Source organism: Cyprinus carpio, chromosome A3, assembly GCF_018340385.1.
Source record: "Cyprinus carpio isolate SPL01 chromosome A3, ASM1834038v1, whole genome shotgun sequence".
In the NCBI taxonomy this organism is placed as follows: domain Eukaryota; kingdom Metazoa; phylum Chordata; class Actinopteri; order Cypriniformes; family Cyprinidae; genus Cyprinus; species Cyprinus carpio.
In genome coordinates, this window is record NC_056574.1 from 14760861 (window position 1) to 14782928 (window position 22068).

At 37.7% G+C, this 22068-nt stretch overlaps 1 protein-coding gene across 1 annotated transcript; it reads right to left on the bottom strand.

Annotated features, from left to right (window-relative positions):
* Positions 1-1791: 1791 nt before the first annotated feature.
* On the bottom strand, positions 1792-13040 carry LOC109072424 (meteorin-like protein). Its single transcript, XM_042720067.1, has 4 exons — positions 12565-13040; positions 9195-9583; positions 4381-4440; positions 1792-2647 (listed from the first exon to the last, which is right to left on the bottom strand). The coding sequence occupies exons 1-4, from the start codon at positions 12660-12662 to the stop codon at positions 2334-2336; spliced, it is 861 nt and encodes a 286-aa protein (XP_042576001.1). The 5' UTR covers positions 12663-13040; the 3' UTR covers positions 1792-2333.
* Between the last annotated feature and the right edge of the window lie 9028 nt (positions 13041-22068).

Here is a 22068-nt window from a genome sequence, read left to right on the forward strand (position 1 = left end):
TTCACTCTGACCTTGACTGAGCGCCTCCCTGGGCACCGCAGCAACCCGTGGAGAGGAATCCGCTCCAGTCTGCTTCCAGTGAATGATAACTCTCCTGTATGGCTGGAAAACCAGGAGTAATGCATTTCATATGGAGCTGGACCAATAGACCAACCACCAACACCAGCGTGAAAGCCTGGTATTTCTCGGAGGGAGTCCAGACGGAAGTGAAGCCGCACACAATGCTTAATGGATAAAGCTTATTATGCATCATGTTCTTGATTTAATAATAATGGGAGAAGAGGAGGTTGGTTGGTTAATCACAAACATGAGGCCGCTACAATGACAGAGGCATTTTGTTCGAGAAGGAAGTATTTATGAAATGTTTAAAAATATTAATTTACAGTTGTTCACATCCATCTCGTGGAATCTGCAAAATGTCAATAATTTAAAAAATTGACCATTTTCACCAACTGTGTTGATGCATTTCCACAATTAGCATCATTGTTAACTATATAAAAGCAACAGGTTTTTTTTTTTAAATATTTGTAAATTAATAACACTTTGATGTAAGTTTTGGAATGGCAAGGAAACACTTGAATTTTATTTTCTTTTTTCTGTTGGGGTAAACAGGAACACAAAAATGATTTGTTGTAGTTTCTGTTTACCTCTATGAATGTTTACCCAACTATGAGAACGAAATGGATCCATAAGCAGAATGATCGGTAAAAATTGTTCTTATTTTGTCTTCTGGGAAACTTGCAAATATCTTATGCAGCTTCTGAAGGCCAGTACTAAATAAAATAAAAATAAAATAAAACTTTAATAAGTACAGTTTCCCAGATCATCCTGTTTTCACCCCCACACTTAATGCAATGTGTTTACTTTGTGCATTTGTGAACATCTGCAGCTTTTATAAGAATCACTCTATCCTCAGTGTGAAAAGGTGGATATCAAAATCATAATCAATGGTCAATATGAAGAAGGTACTGAAAAACTATATATACATTTTTGAATGGGGTAATTTGTATAAAGTCATCTATTATTTTGTATTGGTATACATATAAACATCTGTTATGTCGAAAAGCTTATTTAGGGCAGTACTTAATGAAAAACAAAATGCAATTTTTATGATTTCTCTTATTTTTCTAAGTATTAACAACTTGTAGATAAATTACATATAACTTAATCCAGAGATTACAAAAATGTTTTTGTTCTGTGAAGGTGTACATTGGAAAACACTTTGGTTTCATAGAAAATTACTGGAGCATAATATAACTCTAAACATTACTAACCGGTTATTAACCAAGTTTCCTATCTGTAACACATGAAAGGGATGTTGTTCCGGTTTTCTACTATGACCTTGACTTTTTTTTTTCCCGTGGAACACAAAAAAAAGATATTGTGAAAAAATGAGTTTCTTTTTTTTTTTCTATTTTTTAAACAAGATGTTGTGAAGTAATTAATGTTTAAATTTTGATTTTTGTATTTGTGTTATGGACATGACATAATATAAATTGTGTGGTTTGTACTTGTAGAGGAGAGGTGTGATATTACCTTTCTAAGTAATCGTATTTATAATTTTCACCTGATGGATAATAAAATTAGTGAGAGAAATATCTCACACAGTTAAATTGTAGTATGATTCAGACTTGGGGATGAGCTCTCGCATGTTAAAACCCCAGTAAACAGTGACTATATAGAAGTAATAAATAATAACACAGTTCATAGATTAAGCATTCCAAAATGGATGGTAGAGAACTACACTGTGACCTAATTTACATAAATAAATAAAAAAGTCACACGATTTGATTCCAAAGAGAAAATTACTTTTAATCCTTGGAAAGACATATTTGCAATTGAACAGCCTGAAGACAAAACACAGGCAGGAATTGCACTTCAAATTCTCTTAAAAAATATATTTTAAAAGCAGGCTTTTTCATCAATATATTTCTATCATAGAAACAACTGCAAAACTGTACATCAAGCTTTTTACAAAGCATTTGGGACTTCCATTTTAGAATGTTCTTTTCACATTTTTACACATTCATCAGCCAGATTTGCTACATTTTGACCGCAAGAAAAAAAAATCAGGAAAATCAGTCTTAAGACATGTTGGGAGAAATCGGCATTGGCTTAGTAAATTCAAGTCCAACTTCAGTTGTCTTTGTGGGATGTTTTAAGAGGATAAGTCGCGTCTCAGGCAATGCTGGGACAGCAGGTTTCTGCGTCGGTATTGCAGTCTATATGGATCTAAACTGGCTCTGTCTGCAGACACAAACAGAGACAGACAGCTGCTCGCAGGGTCACAGTTCCTCGCGACGGGGCGGACCGTGTGGTTTCCTGGAAATAATTCAGTCTGTGTCCAAATGACATGGGTTGGTCCGTTGCTGCTGTGCGTCCTGATACACCCTAAGGAAGTCCTTGTACCGTGGAGCGCAGCTGAGCCAGGCCTCCCCGAATCGCACAGTCCCAGTGAAGAGGAACTCACCCTCCCCTGGTTTAACCCTGCACTGCCTGGGCATCTTTACAAAGCCTGTCCAGCGTTTAGCCCGGCCGCCTCCTGAAACAAACACTTGTGTCTTCTGTCTGTAAAGGCCACTGAGGGACACAGTGACAGAGGTCTGGCCATCGGACTCTGTCACACCAAGAATACTGCCCCGCGCCACTGAAGAGGGAAAAAAAATGAATAAAACTATGTAAGAAAAACATAGTTGTTTTTTTCCATAATTACTGCATTATGGGAAGTGCCTGCTCGAACAATCCTCAAAGAATGTACATGAGATTCCCATTTCAATGCATAGCAAATTGGGCCACCAATCTTAAAAGATTTTAATGGGAATTTTCTTGTAACAATTTCTTAAGAAACACTTTATTTTGAGGACCAATTCTCACTATTAAAGGGTTAGTTCACCCAAAAATGAAAATTAGCCCATAAATTACTCACCCTCAAGTCATCCTAGGTGTACTGTATATGACTTTTGTTTTTCAGACAAATCCAGTCGGAGTTATATTAAAAATTGTCTTTGATCTTTCAACACCTGCTGAGTGCCATTAAACAGCTTGAAAGATCAAAAACAATTTTTAATATAACTCCGACTGGATTCATCTGAAAGAAGAAAGTCATATACACCTAGGATGCCTTAAAGAGGAGTAATTTATGGGCTAATTAAATTTTTTGGGTGAACTAACCCTTTAACTTGTTGCTTATTAGCATGCATTTTACTTGCATATTAGTTGTATATTAGTACTCATAAAGCAAATATTAATGCCTTATTCTATTTGAGATCAATTACTCCTACCCCATACCTAAACTAAGCAACTACCTTACTAACTATTAATAAGCAGAAAATTATGAGTTTGAGGCAAAAGTCGTAGTTGATATTTAATTGTGACAATTGGTCCCCAAACTAAACTGTGACATTTCTTATGATGATTAATTTCGGATTCCAACATATAACACAAACTATATCTTTAAAAGCATGTTACCAGTAGGACCCTAGGGATCTTAAGAATTTTTTCAGCATTTTAAAACTTTTGTCTAAAACAATGCAGGTAGAGCTTAGATAAATGTTACATAATTTCTGAAAGAACTGTTTTTCAGTGACATACTGATACTGGAGTGCTAATACGATGCTGACATAATGTATTTATATTAATACTTTCTTATAAGCAATTATTACATTTTATTAATAAAGTTTGTAAATTAACTTTGATGTTGGCTTGAGAAAGCCTGGTCTATTCTAAAATAGTTAGATTTAAGATAGACAAATAGATCTTTAGATGGATTTTGAAGAGCCTTGGCTCATTTAAACATTTTGTCAATTTAATTAAATGGTTTTTTTTTTGTTTTGTTTTTTGGAGTTTTGTTTATCCATTTTAAAAAACCCTAAATCCAATCTTCTAGATCAGCCATTTGTTTTATTCAACTGCCCTACATCTCACATTTTTAAACACAAAAATGTGTTCTTTGTGAATGTTTATTCTCAAAATACTAAATGATAATAATAGAATTAAATAGTAGATCAGTATTATTTCTCAAGCCAACATAATTGCCATTAAATGAATGTTTATTTTACACAATGTTTCCTCAAACTATTAACAAGGCTGTCAGTAAAGTATGGAGCTGACACAAGGGTCAAATATTGGCCTATTAACTGGCTGGTGTGTCTGTGATCCATTTATCAGTCTATAATATTCTTAAGATCCAAATCCTGCAGCAATTTTCACTTTAATCAGTAGGATCTTATTCTGATTATGTTATTCTCTTTGGAGAGTTTTATCTGAGTGTTCCTGTAACTCAGAAAGTTGCTTGGTGTGAAGGATGCTTTCAGACCAAACTATAATTGAAATTCAATTGCTAATTTAATTTGATTTCTTTAAAGATGCAACTTGTCTTACCAAAGTCACTGGTGCAAGCGGCCAGGAGGACCTCCGCATCTGTACAGGGTTGGCAGGGTGCTGTGGAGAGATAACAGAACAACAAAATCAGACCAAACCTAGCCAACGCTTGATGGTAAAGCAACAGCAAGAACAATCCCATGTGCATAATGTAGCATGTTGATTTTAGAAATCAAAAAAAGCACACTGATGTATCTACACCAGCCCCATGGACTTTCAAAGACATAATTAATTTCTGCTGCAGATGGTTATTTATTGAGCGTGCAGAAGCCAACTTATGCGTCACGGCTTGTCGGCTTCTAAACAAACAGAGATGTTGGGCGGCCTGCGAGAAAGGGCTCCTCATTAAAAAAAAAAAAAAAAAAAAAAAACATATGTAGTTGGTGGAGAGGAGGGAAACAACTCGACCCTTCCCCCTCTAGAAAAACACTGACAAACACTCACCGCGTCCTCACACCCCAACACAAATGAGATCCAGCTGGGAAGAACTCCAACAAGGAGCAGAGACCGCAAGGCCTAGTAGCTCTGGGTCCAAAACAAAAAATAAGCATCCAGAGGAGCCCACGCTACACAGCACTTCCACCTGTGCCAACATCTTAGAGTGAGTCAAACACTCTGTACTATTTTACAACCCATAGCGACACATGACAAGAGACAAACACTCTTTTGCTTTCAAGTTGCCGCAGAGACCTTTGACTGCTAGAAGGCAATCAGTGTAACCTAAACACTGGCAGCACCGTGTCAGCTTTGATCAGTGCATTTCTCTATCCAAATAAATCAGGCCACAGTCTCGTGGCTCTGGGGTCATTACAGCCCCCACGTGCAGATATAATTCAGCACGTTTGTCTGGATGTTCTCAACTCTCTCAGGGTTGCAGCAGGGCTTGGCGAGTGACTGGTTGATTCAGGTGGCTGGGTGGAGGGGTTTATGGGTATTTTACGGGTTTATGGGTAGTGGTCTGTGGGCAGGTGTGTCTGACAGCCAAAAGTTTAGCTATATATTAGTGCAGGTGGACTAAGGGGCTTCAAAAAGTTTTCCAAAACTATAACAACTACATTTTTCCTAAAGTGAGTGGTGGTTGGAGGTTACAAACTCACCGCCACAATGCTAGAGTGTTATGGGTGGGGACAAGGAATTGCAATGTGGTTGCTAAAGTATTTTGGTTTTTAGCGCATCGTGATAGGCCCATAGCATTAAAATAAAGCAAAGTTGTTGTAAAGTGAGTGTCGTATGGTGCCTGACACCCAATCTACACTGGAAGCAAGTCACAAATGACAGACAAATCAAGTGCCAATGAAAACAAACAAACAGTAAAAACAGTAATATTGTGAAATATTATTAAAATTTAAAATAACTGCTATCTATTTGAATATATTTTAAAATATAATTTATTCCTGTGATGCAAAGCTGAATTTTCAGCATCATTAGAGGTCAGTGTCAAATGATCTTTCAGGAATCATTCTAATATTTCGGATTTGCTGTTCAAGAAACATTTCTTATTATTATCAATGTTGTGCTGCTAAATATTTTTGCGGAAACGGTGATACATTTTTAGTTGCACTTTATTTTTGGATTTGCTTGTTACAGTGTAATTACACATATATACTGCGTAATGTTAATTAACAGTGTGTAAATGTTATTAAATAATGTTCCATATAATATATACTGTTATTACTATAGTAAATACATGTAGGTTGTGTAACAAAGACACTGTATAAGTGTTACCCATTTTTTTTTCTTTTTATGAAAGTTAAAAGATGAAAGTTCGAAAGATGAATAGATAGAAAGTATATTGTAAAAATTAAAAAAAGTCTTAAATGTCACTTTTGATCAATTAATTTGTCCATGCTGAATATGTATTAATTTCTTCTAAAACATTAAATATAAGTCAAGTTATTGACCCACAAAAAAACTAAATGCAATGGCCGTTTACAGTGTAGGCTGATAGACTGTTTAAATAATAGCAATCTAGATTTACTTTCACTGTATAGTGGGCGTTACCATGGAAAGTGGGCAAAACAACTGATCTGTATCAAAACCTTGATCTGTTGAACCTGACCCTTCACATATGAGCACAGTAGGTCATGTCTGTTAAGGAAACTGTGGGCGAGGAGAGCAGACTAGAGGTTGGCCGTGTTGTAACACAAGAAACATCGCACCACCAACAGGGCCAGAGGTCATCCAGGAATCAGCTACGCAACAGCTGGCAAACGCCAAAGCTGGTGATCATTCAGAACTCTAGGCCTTTCAGAGTTTTGATGTAAATCGTTTACTGCCTACAGCTCTCACATCCTGAACGCTAAAGCCGCACTTCAAGCACAGATGGGTTTTTTCAAAAGCTTTGCAGAAGATCATATGCAAAAGTTGAAATGGAACCGCAGGAATGGGCTGGCATCTGAGTCAGCAGCCCTCGCTGCCCTGAATTAATGCAACGCTGCTGGGATCACAACCACTTCACACACTGGCAGGGCAAAAAGGGGAAGATAGTGTCCCTGCTACATCTGGTCCCTCTGCATTCCATGCTAATGGAGAAAAGATTCATATGCCACTTTGCCTGCATCCCAACCACTTCAGAGAGGCGGAACGAAAAGTAATGAAGGAAAAAATGAGGGAGGGGAAGCCAGAGAGACAGGGGAAAAGAGGAAGAGGAAGGGAGTAGGAAAAAAAAAAGATGGAGATATTATGTCCTCCCAACAGCTGGTCTAAGACATTCCACAGTGATGGAAAGCAACTCAATTCCAGCACAGCAGGTCAACATTCATGAGTTGAATGCGAAAAAACCCCACAAGCTCGGAAAAAGGAAAACAGGTCACCTTTCAGATGTGCCCGCTCAGATCACTGAAATCACAAACGGCAAACACATACATTGACATCACGGGCAACATTAAACCATGCGTTAATGCCACACAGTCCCAAAACAGGGAAACTGTTTAAAGTTTCTCTGTTTTATACTGTATCAATGCATGCAAAATACAGCTGTTTATCAGAGCCAGATTTACATGGCAGTTATGAATGCATACCCCCCTGAGGGGGGAAGCACACTGAACAATACTTTTGCTTTGTTTGGGAGAGGAAAAACCGACTTGTTATATGATGGATCTACACTGCTTCAGGCCATTCATTTCTTTGGTTTTGGCAGGTGCACTGCTTGAAATTTAATTTCTGAAAAGAGGCTGAAGGTTTAACATGCTTTGCCGGTGTAAACTGCAACGAGGCGCTTGTGACGTCATATTGTGAGACTTTACAGTTCAGGACCACACGTCCTGAAAAACACATTCGGAAAACAAGGTTCAAATCAGTATCACTTTCCAGAGCAAATATGAGCACAGATCCACCATCTCAGCATCACAGAGGGGAGGACGTTTCCTGAGGTAAAGATATCATCTGTTGCTGGGCATGAAAACATTGGCTTCGGATCACATACTTTTTAAAATAAACATACCCTCTGTATTGCGTGCATTAAAGGGATAGTTCACCCAAAAATTTAAATTACCCCATAATTTACTAACAAAAACTGTCCCACACGGCTCCAGGGGGTGAATAAAGGCCTCCTGAAGCAAATCAATGTGTTTTTGGAAGAAAAATATCCCTATTTAAACCTTTATAAACTGTAATCTCTTGCTTCCACTAACTGTTGTAGCATAAGGTGCTACGGGAGCAAAGAAAGCAAAGTTTCCTTACTTTAGCAAAGGAAAATCAGTCTCCTCTTGGCTTATATCGAAATTCTCCAACGTTTTCTTTACAAGTCTTCGTTTTGTACTTCTAATTCGTGACCAGTGTTTTGTTTTGCTCTCTCCACTTTGCTTCTGCATTCGTCACTTCCCACCGGACCTTACACCATGTCCTACGTCATCCACCGGAAGGAACGCGCATTTTTATTATGGACGGATGCACTTTATTGGATTTCTTTTGGACTACTGACAAAAAACACCCACTCACTGCCATTATAAATCTTGGAAAAGCCAGGATATTTTTTTATATTACTCCGATTGGATTCGTCTGAATGAGAAAGTCATATAACCTATGATGGCTTGAGGGTGAGTAAATTATGGGGTCATTTTCAGTTTTTTGGTGAACTAAAAAAAATCCCTTTAATAACCATGTACCCAAAAACCTTGGAGTCACAGAAATTTAATAATGCTTTTTGCTGAAAGAATCAATTAATTTTGGAATTTAATAGAAAGGAACAGTAAGCATGACATTGAAAACATTTTTTAAAATAATTTTTAAAAGTTTTAAAGAAATTACTTTTATTAAGCAAGGACGCATTAAATTGATGAAAAGTGACAGTAAAGACTTTTCTAATGTAAAAAAGATGTCTATTTTAAATAATTGCTGTTCCTTTCATCAAATAAACCTGAAAAAAATGTATCATGGTTTTCAACACTGATAATAATAGAAATGTTTCTTGAGCAGAAAATCAGAATATTAGAATGATTTCTGAAGGATCATGTGACAATGAAGACTGAATTACATTTGAACATATACTATTTTTGAAACTTATTATAAATTGTAGTATTTAATATTATTAAAATAATATTTCACAATATCACTGTTTGGCTGTATTTAAAAAAAAATAAAAAATGCAGCCTTGATGAGCATAAGAGACTTCTTTTAAAGACTGTCCCTTAAAGAACCCATTGGATTTTTAGTCTGACAGCTTCGAGACAATTTTCTGTTCTAGATATTTCCAAATACTACTCTGCTCCTTAAATTTGACAAAAAACGTGTACATTTCTGTTTCAGGAAATACATCACATTAAAGAAAACACTGCTTGTCAAGCAAGTCTTTAAAGATCAAGAGAACCTCATACCAGATAATGACTGTGGATCTGCTCCTGGTCTGTGGTTGACCAGCTCGTACTGGAAGGCTGTGATTTTTCGGCTGATGTCTCTTTGAGGCACTGCCTCGATGAAGAGCGCCCCGTCCTGGATGCTGAAACAGTGCACTCTCCCCTCTGCCTGATCTTCCTCACGGAGGAGCAGTCGCAGTTTGCCCAGCCGGTCCAGGTAGATGTGGGTCCCGCTGGACTCTTTAGAGGGTTTGATGCAGATGGAGAGAAGAGATGCCGCTGGGGATAGTGTGTTTGGACGCAGGTTGACGATGATGGCCCCTGTGGGGTAAAGCCACTCCAGGAACCCCTGGGCGCAGCGGAGATACACCTGTTCCACATCCCGGGTGTGTCCCTCATGTGTCAGTCCACTACAAGAATGGAGAAAGGAGATATAAGCTCTGTTCCAGAACACCTACCCTACTTTATTTAGCAGAATCCTACTGAAACTAAACCTCATAAGTAAATAAACCAAAACACTCTATACAGGCAGCAAATGGGCATTTTTTCAGTTAGATGATGGCCAATATACATGAGAGTTAATTCAGAAATATTTATGCACACACAAAAACTTTCTTAAATTTGAAACAAACACGAACACGGTGCAGATTAGTGGCTGAAAGATACAGTTTTTTGTTGATGGCTGATGCCAACATTATAGAGAGCAAGGTGACCAGTGGCCGATGAAAAAAGTTGTGTTGATGTGCCGACACATAACGCAACTGTCCCTCCGGTGACCCAAGTTCGATTCCCGACTTGAGGTCATTTGCCGATCCTGCTTCTTTCTCTCTGCCCTATGCTTTCTGTCGATTCTCCACAGTCCTATCAAAATAAAGGTATTAAAAGGCCAAAATATATCTCAAAAAGGTAAGAAGTCAGTGCGATCTGTTAAATCAGAATCAGGGAATGCTCATTTAAAATATAGTACACAGTGAATATGAAATAAGTATGCCACTGAGATCAACAATGTCAATAAAAGTCCAATTATGACACTCATTGGCCAAACATGGCTTATAAATGATATTTAAGCCATGGCAATATATATCGTTAAACCACTAGAGCAGATCATCTCAAAATGGCTGAAAATATGGGCCACTATCAATCTAACACTGTTAAAACTTCTCATTTTAATCAGATTAGTCTCTTTTTATCAACAGACTTCAGTACTGGATGGAAAACAGTTATAATCTATGTTTCTCTTGACTTTGTCTTCCATCCTGGAGGAGTTTTGTTCACCAAGTGCAATCATTCTGGGATTGGCTTATCCGTGAATTCAGCCAAAACAAACAATTTCAAAAGGCAGCATAATTTTGCTGGCTACTGTCTGGAAGCAATTGTATGATGCCTTAAAATACTAGAAGGGAAATAGTAGACCATCCAGCAGGCTTTGGAATGGAGCAATCGTCAAACATCAAACACGCTGATGTATTACTCACCAAATTCTGACATCAAGTTATAGCTGGTTAACTTTTACAAATAACCACTTACAGGCCTTAGATTAAACAAGGCAAGCCAACCTGTTTTGAAGCAAATGACGGGTAATCCCCTAAATAATGATGGTTGGACCTTCAATCAGCTTTAGTTTAGTGGCCTTTAACGTGCAACACAGCAAAGGAAACTTCAAACATTAGGGTGATTGTTCTGAAAAGTCTGCGCCAGGGCCAAGTCCAAAGCTGAAGCTCATATGAAAGAAAAGCTTTTCTCAGCGCAGGAAGAATGAAGTTAATGTCTTTTCACACAAGGTGTTAAGACCCACGCGCAAGGCTTGCTGCATGACCAGTCACGTGCAAGCTTGCGCACACACATACACATTAACCGTCTCTCATTTTTCTTCTCTCATTTCCAACGTTTTTGGCAAGATCCAGCACTGGCATCCTGCCGTGGGTAGGATTTTTGAAACGTAAGTCAATGGTTCCTTGGACACACAGGCCTCTCTGCAGACAAGTGCAGAGACAGTAGCCGAACCCGGAGCATGCAAGTGCAAATGCAGGTCACGCAGTGAACCTCCCCTCGCTTTCAACTCCTCAAAAAGACGAGGAGCTGCATGTCCGGGCAGCAGTCCGGCCGCTGTCCACCGGCCACACAAAAGACTCTCTCCGCTACTTTCAGGCATCATCTGTGGTTCTGCGCCTTGAGTCTGCTGTCAGTTGGGCAGAAAATGAGCCATCTGCTTCTGAAGCCTCCAGCGGTTCTTCAGTCAGAGATGAATTTAGGCCTGCTGCAAGACCCCATATTAAACTCTCACCAAAATGAGAGGTGAGGACCAAAACTCATGCGGAGCCTGGGGTGACACATGTGCGGAGCAGACTCGCAAGCCGCCATGTCCTCATTTATAAGGGCTCCTCTTTAATTAAGAGCATTTGAAATTCAACTCTGCCGTAATGAGAGGCCGAACTCAGACCTGGCAAATCCACACCAGATTATGGCTGTGCAGTCAGAGTACAGCACATTAAACTGTATTACTGTAAAAAGACTTCACAGCAACCCTAAACAGGCCCATTTAATTTTTTTGAAGGAAGGGAGCTATTGTTGAGGAATAATAACAAACGTTGTTATGAGATGATGTTATGTGGCAAGGAAATCTGTAGCATGAACTAATCTCCTCGTCAGTAAAAGATTTATGACCAACCCAGACAATCAAAACATCTGGCACATCTAGCTACACACTGAGCTTGAAGGATTTAAAAACCACTTTGACACCATATTATTACTGAAAACTAAAAGCTAGAAAAACACAGTATAAGCGTATGTGCAATAGCTTATCAACTTAAAACGCCTGTAAACAAACAATAGAATAATTATGAGGGACATGAGGGATTATGAAATCACTGCACGGATAGTTTCTGCTTTCAGGTTATGCCAGTGAGGTTCAACATAGAGCAAAGCAGTAATTACAACACAGTAAATCTGAGTAAGAAAGTAAATACATACGTACATACTATTCAGACCAACAGAATAATAATAATAAAAAAAGAGAATATAATAATAAAACGTTAATTCATTGAGACAGGTGCTACAACCACTCCTTATAGCCCACCAAAAATCCACTAATAGTAAATAGTACTATACTCAACACAACTCATAAACATAACTATTACTCCTCATATTAACCCTAAAAATAATAAAAACACTAATAATGGTAAATATTATTTATTGTTATTATTATACTTATTTAGTATAAAAACGTTTGTGTTAATTTATAACATTAACTCGCCAATATTAATTAATCTACAGATTTAATCTTACACTTAAATCTCTAAATATAATTCACTAAATTACATTTTTATTTTACACTGACAAGCTAGTAATATGGAATCACTTGAATAATCTAAATGTTTGGAGCGTGTCTCACCTGCCCCTCCAGCTGCACTGGTCGCTTGAGTACTGGGAGCGCGCAATCCGACTCAGAAGCACAACCGACAACAAATACGCCAAGAACGGCGAGAGCATGTTTGCCCCACCGCTGTCTACTTCTCCCCCAGCGCGATACTATGTAGCTCTGCTTTGCAGGTATGGAATAAAAAAGTCCAGCGTCGGTATTTTCTTTACTACATCGTGTTTTTCCTAAGTATTGGGTCACTTTTTTTAGCTCGTAATTTACTCAAGAAGCGCAACTAAAGCCGAAAGTCCGAGAAGCGCGTTCGCTCGCTCACTCCATGTCGCGCGCAGCCAGCAGCACTGAACAGCAGCGCTCTACTCGAGTGAAGACGGCGGTGACGAGCTGAGCAAACCGAGTACAGCCGCTCTCTCAACTTTGAAGAGCGCGCATGCGCAAACAGCAGCAGCGCATTACTCCAGTGGAGGCGCGTTCCTCCAGAGTTCAATGAGCGCCTCAGCTCGGATTCCTCTGCGCGTCACCGCCAGCTGACTGACACAGGACGCATGCGCAAAAGAACTAAACACACCGCAATTTGGCTGATTAAATTTGCTAATTTGTTCGTTCAGAATTATGGCACATTCATCACAATAATTAATATCGATGGTTTAAACATTCATTCATTCATCAAGGCAAACATACAGTGGGGTCCAAAAATCAGAGAAACTACTAGATTTAGCATACTCCACCTGCTTGTAAAATAGCTCTAGTTAAACACATTTTTCATATATATATATATATATATATATATATATATATATATATATATATCTATATATCTATATCTATATATATATATATACACACACACACACACACACACACACATATATATATATATATATATATATAGTATATATTATACACACATATATATATATATATACATATATATACACACATATATATACATATATATATATATATATATATATATATATATATATATATATATATAAATATATATAGATATACATATCTATATACACACATACATACATATATACACACACACACACACACACACACATATATATATATATATATATATATATAATAATCAGCAAAAAATGGGACTAAATTAATTAATATACTGTACCTATGTTGTTGGAAGTATGTATAAATCAATGGAATTTTGAAAATTATTATAAGAAGAAGAACTGTAATATTTTAACATTTAGCCCTATGAAGAAAAGCAGCTTGCTAAGATAACTGTGTGTAATTAAAGATTTAAACAAATCTCTTACCGTCAGTAAGGCGTGTCATGTGCTATAAACACGAATGATGACGAATGATGAAAAGCCTGTGGTTTTGAGGAGGTGCTTTCATGATATCATTTCTAAACCAGATTACAAAGAGTTTTCCCTAAATAAAATAAATAGTTAGTAAGGTAGTTGTTAAGTTTAGGTAGGGGATCTAAAATATTGTCATGCAGAATAAGGCATTAATATGTGCTTTATATGTACAAATAAACAGTAGTCTAGTAATATGCATGCTAAAAAGCAACTAGTTAATAGTGAGAATTGGTCCCTAAACTGAAGTGTTACTGATACTCTCTATTTTGCATTGCTGTAACAATGTTTTGTTTTAAGATGCCTGCTTACTGTTTCATTACAATAATATAGAAAATATATATATAAATATATTTAAATACAGATTGAATATATTTTGAAAATTAAAAAATATGTGGTTTATAAGAAGAAATTGGTAAATATTATTTTAAAAACAACAAGGTTTATGTTTGATGAACTTAAAAAAACAGTTTGTAAACTGAAAAAAATGAGTTGCAAGTTTGTAACATGTAAAATCTAATAGAACAAACAGATTAAATCAGTTAAAAATACTCAAAAAGCTATGCAAATGCAAATAGTTGCCTCAATTTTATTGAGTAAAATGGGCATAACATTTTTTACAGTGTGATGGTTGATGAAACGGATATTAAAAATTGCTCAGACATGCATGAAATAGCAATATAGTGACCACCAGAATATCAGAGACTTTGGCTTAGGTCATATATAACACTCAAAACACACTAGTATTTTGGCAACAACTACCAATAAGCACAACTAATACTTCTTCAGAAAAATGTAATAATCTAGTTTTCCACATGTAATGTGATATTCTATTCCTCCATCATCTTCAAGTGTGATCAAGAAACCCGTTAGACAGGAGAGACTAGAGGTGTCAGAGACAGTTATTTAACACTGGTTTCACAACACGTGATTAAGAGCTGTTTGGCACACTGCTGGCCTGCTGCTGTCTCTCGGGATAATGATACAGCTCCTCCTAGAACAAGAACAACGTGCATGTCAGGACAAGGGAAGCACAACTACAGACACCTGCAGATGTTTTCCCTTATTATTCCCTCTCTTTCTGTCTTTTAAGAGGGAACAAGCAGAACAGAGCTTCTATAGGAGAGCATATGTATATATAAACAGTTCATATGTGTTCATCTTATAGGTTTCATAATCTGCAGAGTACCTCAAAACTTCCCACATTTCTGGCTTCTGATTGCAAGAACGGATTCTGTTTTGTATGTGAGGACCTCATTCTCAGTTTTGGCTGACCGTGCCCCTCTGTGTTTACTTGAAGGAAAAATTAAAAATCTGTCATCGTTTATTCACCCTCATGTCATTGGAAACTCAAATCCTCTTACTTTTTCCATGGAATACAAAAGGAGAAATTTTGAGGATTCTTAATGCAGCTGTTTTCCATGCAAAGACCAGTTTTAAATGAAAATTAGAAATGAAGACTTCAAATGCAAAAGCCTGAAGTGGAGATTTTGAGGGACACAATGACAGCCTGAAAACTGCAAGAACCACATCTCTAAACTAACAGGAGATTGAAAAGGAAAGAGCTTGAATTTTGGGCAATCTGTTTTTGGTTTCGGAGTTATTGCCTAATTGCATGCAGGGATTGAGTCACTGAGCTGTTGCACGGCCAGTCCCTGATCTGAAAAACAAATGTATCGTTGAGTTTAATTTTGTGAGTTACTGTGTTTGTGTGCAGGAACAAGGAAACCAGAGGATCAGGGAGAATTATGCATCACAGTATGACATCATTACTTACTGATTCACTTCTCCAAGTTACGAGAAACTTTTTTCTCGCTTTGTAAATTGAGAACTAAGCCCTCATGGAGATAAACATACCAAAATAGTGAGGCAGGAAATGAACCAACCAGCTGTCCTGTTTAAATGCATTGCTCAGAGAAGATGGAGGGCATGCTATTCTGTTGTTTCACAATGCCAGTAATCACAGTAAATGTCAAACAGACAAGTGCGTCTGATAAAATGCTGCTAGGAGAGAAGTGCACTTACAAACAAGGACTTAAGCTATGCATACTTATCATATTTCTAGCACCTGTACAGTATGTATTTACCAGATACCTTGCATTCTTTAGTATGTTTCAAAAACAAATGTTTATCTCTCTGAAAATGAAAGACAAAGTGTATTGAAACTTTTTGGTTGAGCGTAGACCTGAAGTGTAGTGCAACATATCAGCCAAGGCACATTTCAACACTTTGATTGCTGCAGTGTCAATCATTACTTTGGTTGTTGTTGCTTCTGGTAAAACTGCCATTCACTCAGACATATGTTCAGATCAGTGCTTGTGTGTTTTTGCCAGGACTGAGACACTTCAAGAAACAGTTCACCCAGAAATGAACAATCTGTCATCATTTACTAACGCTCATGTCATTGGAAACCCACATAACTAGATTTTTTTTAAGAGCGCTTAGTTGTATTAAATGTACATCTAGTGTACTTCAAGCCTTAAAATGATATAAAAACTGTACTTGCAGATAATATATTAATTAAATCAAATGCCACTTAAGTGTAAAGAAAGAACAAATTCTTGACTGCTTCTTAACACTTAAATGCACTTTTTAAATAAAGTCCATTAAATGTCAAAATATATTTTTTAAGTACAATCATTGTGCTTTAATAATCTTTCGTCATGCTTTAGTAAAATACACTTTTTTGATGTTTTACTAACATTAAGCAGTGCACTTTAACCATATTTGAAAGAAATTATTAAATTGCATAAAAAATTTAATGTACTTAAGTCCTAGTTATGTCAAAAAAGCACTCAAAAGTTCAGAAAATTGCATTTAATAACAATTGTATCTATACTACATTTTCTTTTAATTGCAATTAACATGCAATTAAGTGTCCAAAAACATTACATTAAGTTCTTTTAAAGTAAATGTACTATTTTGATTACAAGTATGCTATTTCACAAGCTAAAACTTAAAAAGGACAATAAAGCGCTATAAAAGTAGTCCACAACTATACTCAAAGCCATCTGAAGCTGAGTGAGGAAAATGTTGTTGAATTTGAGAATCTCAGCTGATAAGAGATTTGTGATTAAATCATTATTAGATTATCAAATTCATTAAAGACACAAAAGAAAAATCTATTCATAACACGTACATTAATATACTAAGGAGAGCTGGGGTGGATGTCAAAGTTTTCGGTGAATAACAACTGAAGTTGGTGGTATTTTTCTCACGCAAAGCGACGGCATCAGGTCCTGTTTAAAATCCTCTCCATTCATTTTAATAGCATTAAACTCTCCTTTTGCGTTCCAATGAAAAAATAAGGTCATATGGGTCTGGAACGACATTGTCACAGTTATGGACATTTTGTTGTGTTTTTCATTCCCCATGTTCTCTGTGTGACCTAGTTTCTATCTCCTGTTGATTGTGTCATTATGTTCAGGTGTGTCTAGTAATTATCCTCATTTACTGGACAGAATACTGGACCATAAAAGTTAAAGTAATGACGCCCCTTCTCTCCTTTTGTTTCCATTTTTTGTCAGTTTTTATTTTGTGTATGGATTATTTGAAAGATCTTCTTCCCCTCCTTCAGCACGGACATCGCCCAGATGTCCTCCTCCTACTGCTGGAGCAGGGGAAGATGCCTCTCGAGGTCCACTCGGCAGTCTTCAAAAAGATCATCAACCAGTCCAGCAACCCGAAGAGCAGCCTCTGCACGTTCTTCCAGGCGAGCCTCAACGAGGAGGCACCATCTGCTCCGCCTTGGCCCTCCGGATCCTTCGTGTCGCCCTGGCTCATCGGCTCTCCGTCTCCGCCCCCGGGCTCCTCTACCACCTGCTACGCCGCTGTCTCCCTGGCTCCTCCCTCCATCATCACCTCCCTGGACTCTGTTTATCGTCCTCCTCCCGGTCATTCGGCCTTTTTCCTTTTTTCATCCCACATCAACTCCTTTTTCCTCCTCCGTAATCCCCCTCTGTCCCATCCCTTTTCCTCCATGGTGCGAGGTCGCGCCTTCCGGGAGGGGGGCGAACTGTCACAGTTATGGACATTTTGTTGTGTTTCTCATTCCCCATGTTCTCTGTGTGAACTAGTTTCTGTCTCCTGTTGATTATGTCATTATGTTCAGGTGTGTCTAGTAATTATCCTCATTTCATTCCCCTTATAAGTTGCATTCTGTTCAGTATTTCTTTGTCCTGTATTACATTTACGTCAGTGTGTACGTGTGTACCTGCCCTCTCTCTGTGGATTACCCCTTTGTGTATTATTAAAGAATGTATGTCGTTATCTTCCTTGTCTTCGTGCATTCCTTCCTGCAAAACACTGTGACAGACATGAGGGTGAGTAAATAACATACAAACATTAATTTTGGATGAACTAACCCTTACAAGAATGCAAGTAACGGCAAAGTTTCTATGGGAGCATTAGTCAATGCAAGCTCAAAAGATACACTGTGCGCACCTAGGATGACATTTTGCATACGAATGTGTGCACCCTGTATTACTCATCCTGCTGTGCTCTATCGGCCCTTTTAATACTTTCAAGCTGTGTGTCAGTCAGCCATCAGCGAGCTCATACCTCACTCCCACTCCTTTCCATAAATCTCACCCATCCCTCTCCCCAGAACCCTCCACAGAGGAATTTTCTGACAAAGAGAGACTCACCCTAGCAGGTGTAAGCTGTTGTTTCATGATGCCGATGCCACGTTAGTTACGCTAATCATAGTTTAGCACAGTTTAATAGTGAAAATATGGAATTTAGTGTAGCCTATGCCATCACTCATTAATTTTAAAGGGTTTATGATGAAATTCCATTAATGATTTTCATTTTTTTCCAGATAATTTGTGTTGCTTGAGAAACAGTGCTACATTAGTAACAGCTGAGTGTGGGCGGGAGCTTCACTAATGGCTGTTGTCATAGAAATAGTGTTAGTAATCTTGGTTTGACTCATCATCTTTAGGAGGAGCTCTTCCTCTTTTCAGATCAGTATCATTGGACGGATTTTGATACGGCCCCTGTGGTGAAGAAGTGGCCCCTCTTGGCCAGCATTCCAGCCCTGGTGTGGAAGGAGAGATCAGAATTTGTTTGCTGAAGACAATCATTTTAGATATGCTTGAACTGTGAAGTGGGCAGACCATAAAACCGTCAACCATTGGAGCAGCTGATGGCAGTGGACAGACGTGGAGATCATAGCGAGTGGGTAAACTGTTCAGTTACTCGTAAAGTCCCAGAAGCTTTCCTCATCTACCATGTAACATGCTTCTGTTTTAATTCAGCTGCATTTGCAGCACACCCCCCCCCCCCCAAATTAAGATACAAGAGTTTTAGTTTTTCACAAAGACATCGCCAAACTTCTGGTTTCAGTCTATGACTTTGTTCCATCACTGCAATACAGGCCAGTGATGTAGATCCTGGCATTTCAGCCCGAGCCCGACAGGGCACTACTTATTGGATTCGGGCCAATTTTCACATCATCACTCAGATGTGGGCCGGGCATCCTGCCTGTTTGAGGCTTCTTCTTATTTTTATATTTGAGACATCCATCAATTTTTGTGGTGAAAAAGATTTGCCACGCTGGTGGAAACAACACAAGACCTTACTACCAAGACTGTCAAGACCAGCTCGCATTATTTAGCGTCCCCGCCAGCAGCAACAGCAGCAGCAGCGGCAAGCGTGAAGGAGGTTCATGTGATCGCACCGGTGCCTACATGCCCTGCAAAGTACGCTTTAGCTTCCACTCTCCGCACAATGCTTGGATATGCGCCAAACAGCGCACTTTTATCTAACATTTAAAATTAACATTGTGATATGCTTGAAGTGGTTTATATCTATAGATTTTATTTTAGACAAGTTGTGTTGATTTGAGAAGGCTAAATTGATCAAACATTTGGTAAACTCTTTGTCTGCCGCTATAAGTTTAGTTGTCACTTTAAAAAACAAAAACTTAAATTTAACAAACAAAAAATGTTCCAAACATTTTTCTAAATTAACTTAATATAGAAACAATAAGAAGTATAACCACTTTGCCATTAAAAACAAAACTGAACTACAGCAGCTGTGTAATGGGGAACTGAGAGAGAAAAGATAGGCTCCAGTCGGACTCGGGCTGAGAATTCTGATAAACTGTCGGACAAGGGCCGAGCCAGAGCCTAGATCTGAGGCCCGTGCAGGGCTCTAGTGGTGAGTTTTTTGAAAACCAAACTCCCAAACAAATGTTTTCAAAAGTTGTGTCTGATGGGGCCATGCTATTATAGAACTGGAAATGCTTTCAGATTTTCTAAAGAAAAGCCATTCATAAACATAAAAAACATAAACGGATCTACAGTGGCCTTATTCTGGTCAAATTCTCATGAAGTAATGCATGAAGGAGATCCCAGAATGCATTACAAATAATTCAACCAAAAATCCATTTAAGAGTGGATGAAGCGACAGAAAAATCAGTTATAAAAATAATTAATATACCAAACAATAAGTAAAAGTATAAAATAGAATAAAATGGACTGTTTTACATTATATGTGAGAGCAATAGGTAATTATGATTATTATTGTTAGAGATGAGAATCTACTGTATATGCAGTAATGTAAATTTTGTGAAATAACCAAAAACAGATATGATTTAAAGGGGTCCTATTATGCTCTTTTACAAAGTCTTGATTTTGTTTTGGGGGTGTACTAGAACAGGCTCTCAGACTAGGTTGTTCGAAAAACACATTATTTTTCACATATTTTACATTATTACAACACCACTCTCGCAAGTCTGGCATGAATGGATCGAAAAGTTCTTGTATCAAATGAAGGCCTGCCTTCTGAAACACGAAATGTGCTGTGATTGGTTAGCTGTTGTGATGGGTTAGCTGGGTCAGTGTGTGATGTGATTGGTTGTAGTAGGAGTGTGGTGGGTCTTAGCATAGCCGCCTGCTGCGAGCTTCAGTGTAAATATTGCATCAAAATCAAATCAATTTGAATGTGATTTAAACCTGGATGATTGTAATCACACAAGTTCATCTGCCTTGGGAAAGCTATGTCTCCGACATAGTGATAACACTCGTTACCTTTTCTAGTGCAGCTCAACCAGGTCTTGTCCCATTCGTCGGCAGTGTTGGGCAAGTTACTCTGAAAATGTAATCAAATTACTGATTACTCCTTTTAAAAGTAATCACGTTACTGTTCTGATTACTTTATTTTAAAAGTAATTAGTAATTAGTTACATTACTAGTTACGTTACTTTTTTCTCCATGAAATTTATGAAATCCCAGCATACGCTCCCAATAATTATATGTTATTAAAGCGTCAACATTAACAGAACACTGTTATTTTTAATTAAAAAGCGAGCGGCTGCTGCGTGCATGGTTTGGCATGGCAGAATGCCAGCAAAGAGCGCTGCATTTATAATCTCTAAATTAAAAGACATCTCATTTCATCGCAATCTCACACATCTCTGTTATAACAATAAATATATGCATAATGAATCTTTCATAACACAATTCGTGTGTTATATTGAAAGGATTCGTGAGCACAAATTTCAGCGCTGCATTGCTCAACGCAGCAATCATGTGTTAGCCTAAATAGAAACTATACACTTGCGCCTGGTAATCGTTTATATTTTATATTAGTTAATGTTGCTTTTGTGCAATGGATGAATAACAATTTATTTGTATTAGATATTTTATGTTTAGATATTTTGCTATTTGTTATTTGTTATTTTATGTTTAGATATTTTACATTCCCTTATTGTATAGTTTTATCTTATATTTTATATTTGATCTAGATTTTAGGCTCTACTGTTAGTGTTATCTGTATGCACCGGGGGTCTGAGAGTAACGCAATTTCGATTCTCTGTATGTATGTACTGTACATGTGGAAGAACTGACAATAAAGCAGACTTGACTTGACTTGACTTGAGAGTCCCGTGACAAGTCTCGTCCCGCGCGCTGCACTCTGTTGCGTCGGACTCGGGTCTCGCGGGAGCAGGTCTCTGATCCACTGGCACTTGACTCGACAGTGCATGTGCTACATCCTTTTTACAATCTCTAGATTATAAAACACTGCATTCTGTCAGCAATTTAACGTGGCAGTAACGTATAGAGACCTCGGCTTGTAACTATACTCTAATTACTATTTTGAAAATTAAAACGTGTTAAATTACTTCATTACTAAAAAAGTAATTAATTTACAGTAACGCGTTACTAAATAATAGTTACTGCCC